General features: G+C 53.8%; 1 protein-coding gene across 7 annotated transcripts in view; it reads left to right on the top strand.

Annotated features, from left to right (window-relative positions):
• CDC42BPA (CDC42 binding protein kinase alpha) overlaps positions 1 to 8725 on the top strand; it is a 308490-nt gene extending 299765 nt beyond the window's left edge. For all 7 annotated transcript variants that reach the window (XM_040636100.1, XM_040636097.1, XM_040636098.1 and 4 more), the window contains 3 exons: positions 2308 to 2425; positions 6938 to 7095; positions 7383 to 8725. In XM_040636100.1, coding sequence (XP_040492034.1) covers positions 2308 to 2425; positions 6938 to 7095; positions 7383 to 7514 — 408 coding nt within the window. In that variant the 3' untranslated portion in view covers positions 7515 to 8725. The remainder of the gene's footprint in view (positions 1 to 2307; positions 2426 to 6937; positions 7096 to 7382) is intronic.
• The last annotated feature ends 7 nt before the right edge of the window (positions 8726 to 8732 follow it).

Genomic DNA, 8732 nt, shown 5'->3' on the forward strand with positions numbered 1-8732 from the left:
ACAATAGTATTAACGAGTCACAGGAAAAATGAGAAAAAGAAGATAATCTCACTAGTCTTCCAGGTACTGATAGGCCTTTCATTCCAGCCAGGATCCAAGATCTAACAACTAAATCAGAGGGAGAACTGACACAAGGGGCTGCATTCAGAAGGACTGTGGCCCGTGCTGGCGGCCCCTTCGGTTCAGCCTGATAGCTTTGTAACCGGGGACCTTGCAGTGTCCGGAGAGCCGGTGGCCGTCAAGGCAGATTATCCGTACTTCCACCAAAACCACAGGCTTAGCTAACTCCTCAGGAACGTTTTCTCAAGTTCATTTTGCAGATAAGATGCTTGGATTCTGTCCTGCACACCTGTGTCCCGCAGCACCCCCTGACTTAGCAAAATAGTAGCACCAATTTTTTACTTGCATAGAAAACTATAGGGTAAGTTTATTTTTGTGTTTTTGTTTGTATTAGAAAAGTAGCCTAAATTGTAATGTTTGAAATGGCATTGACACGAAACTATATAATGTCATTTCAATATCTTACTTGACAAAATGAGATCAACGATGATAAAAATAAGACTTAGTTTGCTTGGTAACAGATTGCAAGGGGTGGATTCCAGAGGAGTGTTGTGGAACTTAATTGGTCAGAATTTTTTCCATGAAAGATGACAGAGACGTTCTGTAAGTCAGTCCTTTGCTAGTTAGGAACACCGTCGTCAGTGGAAGTTTCCTCCTAATCCAAAGCATATTTGCGCACAGAAAAGACCAGCAAAGCTGATTTCCTGGCAGTTTAGACAGAAGTCGAACTCCAGCTGAATGAATGGTAAACCGTCTTTTGTGGAGTTTTTCCTCACAAAGCATGCCTCCTGTGAGTCTTCCATTACTTCAGCATCGGTGTTACTAAACCACTGGTATATTTTTACAGGCTTAATTTATGCCATTTATTCGAGGCTGGGTTTGTTCTGTGGGGAAGGGCACCACCAAGGTGTCAGAAGCCTTGCAGCGGAAACAGTCAGGATGCAGGGGTTGAAACTGACCTTCCCATCCCCTGCTCTCTCCTCGGCCGTGCCTGTCACTGCTGTCTCGGGGGCTGCTGCTCTACGCGTGGATGTTAAAATGCTGGCGCTCTTTCAGTGTCAGTTGTTTTATTTTCTTGGAAAAAGGGAAAGCATTTGCTTTGAATAAGTAACACAGTAAGAATTAAATGGACTTTGCAGATTTGGTCTGTGACCCAGTATGGCAGCGGTTGGCTCTGCGGCCCGCTGGCTCTCCGCCGCCGTGGCTCCCGAGTTCTTCACACGATATTAACGCATGTTTTCCGGACTGCCGACCTTGGCCCGATGTTAGTTGTTTTGACACAATCTTCTCTCAGGCGTCAGCCACCCCTCCTCCTGGTCTCCAGCGTTTTGGTCCGTCGAGGCGGCCAAGTGCTTTCTGTTCTCAGCCAAGTTCAGACAGCTCATTCTCCACGCCTCCTTTCAAGCCGTGTAGGACTTTCAAAGTACTCACTGGCCCATTTTTCTACCCGGAACCCCAAAGCCATTCCATAATGTGATGGAAAACTTCTCCAACCAGTGTTGCCAAGTGAGGTCACTTCCCCCTGGCTATGGGGACGTGCTGTCTGGGGCCCACAGTGCCGCTCCGCCAGCCTGGGGAGTGGGGGTGTGACCGTGTCGCCCAGTACATTTACTGGAGAAAAATACACTCCTCATTGCCGTGCCTCCAAGCCGGCTTATTCTGTTCAGCTAGTGGAGTCATCCTAGTAGAAATCTCAGAAGTAGCAGAAACTTTGTGTCCATTATCTGCAAATGTCCATGTAATTCTGCACTTTGCTGTCCCTTCTAACCATATAACTTTTACTTAACTTTGTCACAACAAAGAGAGCTCCTGTTTACTGATAACCATCTCACTAAGTACAAGGATGAGCACTTCCCTTGACTGGGGCCAGGTGACTTCTGTTAGGGTTTCATACTTTTGGGGGCAGGGGGGATTATGCAGTCTGTTCACTCTGGTCAAGATCATTTGTTGAAATTAAAGTGAGAAGTAGACATCTCTGCAGAAAATCACTTTCTGGGGCGCCTGGGTGGCTCAGTCATTAAGTGTCTGCCTTCAGCTTAGGGCGTGATCCCGGCGTTCTGGGATCGAGCCCCACATCAGGCTTCTCCACTGGGAGCCTGCTTCTTCCTCTCCCACTCCCCCTGCTTGTGTTCCCTCTCTCGCTGGCTGTCTCTCTCTCTCTCTCTCTGTCAAATAAATAAATAAAATCTTTAAAAAAAAATCACTTTCTCTCTGGCTGAAGAGTTTCTCTCTGTGTTTTGCTTTCAGAACCCTCGGCCTCAGGAAAGTCGGACGGTGTTCAGCGGCTCAGTCAGTATTCCATCCATCACCAAATCCCGCCCTGAGCCCGGCCGCTCCATGAGCGCTAGCAGCGGCCTGTCAGCGAGTAAGTGCTGCCCCCGGGAGCCCAGGGCCCCCTGCTCTCACCTGTCCCACGCATGCACGCTCCCGGGCTGTGCCGAGGAAGCACATGTGCGCTTGTGGGGGAAATGATCGTGGGGTGCCTTTCGAGCTCACGGTGCACCTGGGAGACAGACACTTTATACCACAAGTTGTGATGATCGACGCTGCGAAGGAAAGAAATAGGGCACCGTCAGAGAGTAACAAGGGGTGGCCATTGGGGACGAAGCCACACTGAGAGGAATTAGGAAGGTCACGTGCCCTCCCGACGGGCGAAGCCGTGTCTGAGTCATGTTTGATGAATTGCACGAAGGCAAGTGTGGCCACCTGGTAGTCAGGGAGTGACCCACGAAATAAAGCACAAGAGGGAGGCAAGGGTCAGATCAAGCAGGACCGTGCCGAGCAAGCTGAGACTGTTTTATTAGAAACGCAACAGGACGCCTCTAAAGAATTTAGAGGGAGTCCAAAGGGAAGGACTTTTCTCCAATTTACATTTTTTAAAAACACCCTGTGACTGCCAGGTGGAGACTGGACACAGGGCAAGCTCCGTCCATCCTGCTGGGGCGTCAGAGCGGCCGGCGAGGGACGGCCCCGGGGGAGGGCTGCAGAGGAGGGGAGAGGGGAGCCGTGTCAGGGTGAAATCAGTAAGGCCTGGCGGGGAGTTAGTTGTGGGAGGCGAGGGAGAGCGAAGAGTTCCAGGTGAGCCTCGGTTTCCTGCTGGAATGGGGGGGGCAGGGTTCTGGAAGGACCGGCAGAACACGAGGAAGGTTCAAGATCGTAGTTTTGGGATGGAGTTCGCCATTGATCCGGTGAACATCCAGGAGACGGCAGGTCTTCTGCTGGGGCGCAGGGGGTACAGTCGCATGTGACCGAGCACCTGCTTCCTCGCGGCTTGCCGTCTTTATTGTCGGCCTCTCTCCTTTCACCCTGAACCTCAGCGTCTCTTGTCTTATACTCCACCCAGAACCCTGCGCTCAGGGGCCTTGGAGAGAAAACTCTGCTCCGTGCTGGGCAGGCGTCTGCGCCACTAGGACCGGGAGCGACTTCGGGGGTGGGGGGGCACGTGAAAAGGCTCCGTTTGAGGAAAAGCGCAGGGACGCCAGTGGCCGCCTGCCCCAGAGTGAGGGCTGGACAGAGGCGGCATCTGACGGCAGCAAGTAGAAGTCAGTCTTGTTGAATTCAGAGAGCTCGGGTAGTTCGTGGATCCCAAGCCTTGAGCTTCGTCGGACGGTCAGCGTGGCTTCTGATTTGGGGGGAGATCGTTCGTAGCCTCGGGCTGTTCTTCCGCCACTTTCTCAGAGGCAGCGTGGCATCGGCCGAGAGGTCGGACGCTGTGAGTGCGGGGTGCCCCCCAGGGTGCAGGTGCCTCTCTTGACACCCACAGCTGGCCCCCAGGGGACACGATCGAGCTTCGGTTTCCCATGAAGTCACTTAGTGAGAAATCGTATCTGTGGCCTCTGGTCCTTGAGCGCTGGCTGTCGGAGGGGACGTCCCTGCTGCCAACGGGGCTTGTTGTCCCCACCCTGGCACTACAGAGATGGGCGATGCTCTGGTAGGTACCTCTCGTGCAGAGCACGGTACCCCAAAACTCCGATCGAAACAATGATCCGGGGGTGCCTGGGGGACTCAGTCAGTGAAGTGTCTGCCTTTGGCTCAGGTCACGATCTCAGGGTCGTGGTGTCGAGCCCTGCATCGGGCCCCACACTGGGCGTGGAGCCTGTTTGGCATTCTCTCTCTCCCTCTCTTAAAAAAAAGAAAAAATGATCATTGATTATGTCTGTTTCTGAGGGTGCGGGATCTGGGAGCAGCTGAGTTGGCCCGCTCATCTCAGAGTCCCTGTAGCTGTGGTTGGAGCGTGAGCGGCCAGCCTCTCACGCGGCTGTGGCTGCTTCCCCCGAGCAGGTGGCCAGGGAGGCAGCCAGACGGAAACGGCAGATATTTTACAATCTCCTCTCCTGGGGACTCCCCGCCCCTCGTGCGGGACACTATGGAGCACGCAGACCCATGGCTGGGGTGGGAGTACCAGGGCAGTTGTGGGCCTGATGACCCCTGTGTCACTGCCTCTTGAGAGCATTGCTGCCCCAGGTGTGGCCCTGACCACAGTGAAAAATCTGGCCAGTTGGGAAAGCGATAACCATTTTATTTTCTTCTTATGGATGACGGCTACATGAGATAATGGATTTGCGTTATAACTTGCTGCACGTTCTCAAGACTTGAGATGCAAAGAGAGTATTACAGCATTAACAGCTAAGTCTACAATCTCTTCTCCAAAACCCTTGGGGCCAGATGTTGTTTTTGTTTGTTTTCAGGATTCAGATTTTAAATATATATATATGTTAGGAATCTACCATTTAATGTGTTACATTCCAGTAAGATCCAGCCAGCACCCACAAACAGATTGATATTTATGCAGCCAAATCCATGACTGGTCACACTATAAATATATAAATAAATGTGGTCTTCCAATAAGCTCTGTAGTCAGCCTCCAATTAGCTCAGATTAGGTTTGCCGCTGCGTGGTTTACATCAAGCTTATGAAAACACTTTCAGTTTTCAGGACTTCGGTTTTATGGAACGGCAGGTAAAGATGGGACCTGTAATGCAGGCATGTGCAGGGCTGAGGCGGCCAGCTCCCCGAGAGGGCCGCAGTGAGGGGCCTCTGTCCCTGCTGACTGTGCCCACCAGGTCTGCAGGAACGCGGCAGGCGTGGCCTCCTTGAGGTCCTTGGTAAGAGGAAGGCCCTCCCAGGAATCCCAAGGGGCAACTTCTGTGTCCAGTGCCTCCTGGCTTTCAGAAGAGTCCAGCTCATATGAGAAGGTTCCAGAAGGACAGCCAGCCGAGAGAGGCACAAGAAGGAATAGGGGACCCTGTTGTCCGTCTCCACAACCAGAAGCACAGATCTTCCAGAGCCAGACTCAGGATGGCTTCAGGACATGAAGAGATTCCACAGAGATTCCCACTGTGACTCCATCCTGGTCCCCCCAAGGAGGCAGACCCACTTCTGGCAGCTGGCTCACTGGGGAGCCTCGCGTCTCCTGAGGTCACGCAGAGTCAGACACCTCGCCGCCCAAGCCCCAGAGCCATCAGCCAGCGCTCTTTAGAAGAGGTCATGCCCAATTGTGTGGCCTCAGTCAGCGGGACCACAGTCCTCAGACGGTCCCCAGGCCCCTTTGGCTGGTCAATCAAAATAGACCTGCTTTCATGTGTGAAGATTGGAATGGTCTAGTGTAACTTTTCTTTGAAAGGAACATTCCCCAAGTTCGTTCTTAAAGTGTAAGTCACTGAGGTGGCATTAATGCCTTCTGTTCTACGAAGGGCCCTAGAATGGAGGCAAGGAGACGGGTGAGCAGCGGGTGAGCCCTGAGCAGGCCCCGTGCGCCTACGCTTCCCACTGTGTTCTCCGCCTACCCAGGGCTGCTGTTCCCACAAAATCCCCGTAACGTAGAAGTCATTCTCGTATCTACGGATGGAAACCGAGGCTCGGGAAGGTAGGAGAACATGCTCGCACTCGCACAGTTGACAAGCAGAGCAGCGGAAGCTGCTGGCAGTGTGGATGTTCTTTCGGAATAACAGCATTGGCACAAAATAAAATACAGCTTCCGTGGCACTGAGGCAGGCGTGGAATTGGGATGAGCTTGGCCTTCAGTGAGGCCGTGACCCAAGGACCCAGGAGAGCCCCTCAGAAAAGTCAGGCACGCCTTCATGGCGACACGATGCGCGGTGTGCACGCAGCGTCGGGAGCCGGTGCGGGGTCGTTACGGTGATGCTCGGGCTTCTGCAGCCCAGCGGCCCCGGACGGAAGCCGGCCCGAGTCACCAAGCGCGGGGCCACTCCGGGCAGGTTCCTGCCCTGGCGTGGATGGGGACTTCCATACTCTCGTGGCCGTGAGATACTTGAGGTGCTGGACACGGGCTCTTTTGATGCTATTACTTACTGAATTCTTAGTGTAAAAACACTAAATCGGGATTTGTTCAACCAGCAACAAGTGGAAACGGTCACGGTCTGTATCTTACGTGAAAACCTCGGCAGTCTCTTTAGACCCGTGGTCTTAATATGGAAGCTCAGCAAGATAAAGATGTTTTTTAAGCAAAAACTGAAGAACAAGAAGGAATGCTGAGAGCTTTAAATAGGTCCGAACAATTCCCCAGTATTTCAAGGGTTTTCCGCCATCCTTCTCCCTCCTCTGCGTGGCGCTGGTCCCTCCTCGAGGCGCCTCGGCTCTGAGACCAAACTAGAGGGGGATTTTACAGAAACTCCCCTCACTTTCGCATCTCAGGCTTCTTGCCCTGTGGGACGAAGATGCTTCTATCTGTCCCTTTGCTTTTCATGCAAATTCTCCAGCAGTGACGTGATGGGTGCAAAGGCCGGTGGCCTGGAGAATGCTGCCCCTCGGCCGCTGGCCCCGGGGTCTCCCCCGTCTGCATGCTTTCTGTGGGGCCATCCCCTCGGCCGTCCGCGTGCGGTTCTCAGCCAAGCCTTACCTGAATGCTGTCCTGCAGGGTCGTCTGCACAGAACGGCAGTGCATTAAAGAGAGAATTCTCCGGAGGAAGCTACAACGCAAAGTGGCAGCCCATGCCCTCCCCGTCGGAGGGCTCCTTGTCCTCCGGAGGCATGGACCAGGGAAGTGACGCCCCGGCCAGGGACTTCGAGGGTGAGGTGAGTGGGGCGTGGGCAGCAGCGACGTTCGGTCTGGATTAAAAAACAGATGTTGTAACAGCCTTTGTGTGACACGGACCCACACTTCTAAAGGCCTGCAGAAAGGATTTGAACTTTTGCCCTATTCTGCGCCCTTTATTGGCCTCAGAAAAGGGGTTTCATTACTGACAGTAGACCAGTCACCCCCCCCACCCGCTTACTTGCTCGGGGTGGCCGCGGTCACCTGTGGGGGGCCGCGCCCCTCCTGCGCCTCTGCCTCTCACTAACGTCCTTTCGGGGCCCCGCAGGACTCGGATTCCCCGAGGCACTCCACAGCTTCCAACAGCTCCAACCTGAGCAGCCCGCCCAGCCCGGTGTCCCCCCGGAAGACCAAGAGCCTCTCCTTGGAGAGCACGGACCGCGGGAGCTGGGACCCGTGAGCGGCTCCGGCGCTCGCAGCGGACGCCAGAGCAGCTTCTCCCTCTCGGCCCCTCCACTGCCGTCTCCGCGTCCATCCCCCGCCCCTGCCGGGAAGGCCCAGGGCCCACGGCAGGAGCAGGGTGGGGGCTCGGGGACTCGGACGATCGCACTTGCAGCCCCCCGCCCCCCGCGCCCCCTCGACTTAACAGCAGCAGCCATCAAGGCAGACTTCCATGAGCAGCTTCACTGAATATCGATTCCATTTCACACACTTAGAGTTGCTTCCCACCATCGTGTCCCCCTCCCCGAAGGTAGCTCGAGTAGACCTCGCAGACGTGCGTGGAAAGAACGGCAGGCGGACTGGTTTGCACGGCAGAGCCTCCGCGGCGCGGGCAGCGCCGGGTCCCCCAGCCGGCCCCCGCCCTCCTCCTGCGCCCACAGCCAATGTCGACCTGATCGTTGCCAGTAAATCCTTATTCACTAAAACAGTGCATATTTTACTACAATACAGAGTTTAAATAAGTACACAATGTAGAGGTTAAATACTGAATGTATATAGTAAAAAGCATCTTGTATTCAGCAAAAGATGGATTCCTATATAAGAGAGAGATCATTTAATTTAAAGAAATGTGTTGTTTCTCGTCTGTTTTCCAGCTAAATAATTTAAAAGGTAGGAAGGCCTCAAGCTGACATTCTAGACCTTAGTAGAAGCAGAGCGAGAAGGGTCAGAGTTCCCTCTCTGGTCACGGCCGCCGTCCCCGGAAGAGCTGCAGGAAAACATTCCGAAACCCGGTCCGGCCGCTCTGGGCTGCGGCCCGAGCACCTGACCAAACCCTGGACGCCTCTTCAGTGACAGCGTCAACAGGCAAATTTACTTCCAGGTCTTTCGCTAGTGGTAGGATTCAAACCACACTCTGCAGCTTTTATTGTATTTTGGTATTTTCTGCAGATGAATGTAGAAATGCGGTCTCGTCACCTCCTGAGCCCTTCCACTGAAAGCACGCAAGGGATGTCATGGCTTCTGAAGGTCCCTAAAAAGGTTCCTAGACGTGCGTTCCTCCTGGGCTAACCCCGTTCCTTCCTGCGTTGCCAGGACGCGTCCTTGGCTGGGCCCCCTCAGAGAAGCCCGAGAGTTTAATTACCAAATAATAGAAAACCTCAAATGCAAGGACTTGAACAGCCTTAACCAAATACTCTTTCCCGCCCCTGGTGGAAACAAGTGTGGGACCCGCCAGGCA

Source organism: Ursus maritimus, unplaced genomic scaffold (genome assembly GCF_017311325.1).
Source record: "Ursus maritimus isolate PB19 unplaced genomic scaffold, ASM1731132v1 scaffold_2, whole genome shotgun sequence".
Lineage (NCBI taxonomy): Eukaryota > Metazoa > Chordata > Mammalia > Carnivora > Ursidae > Ursus > Ursus maritimus.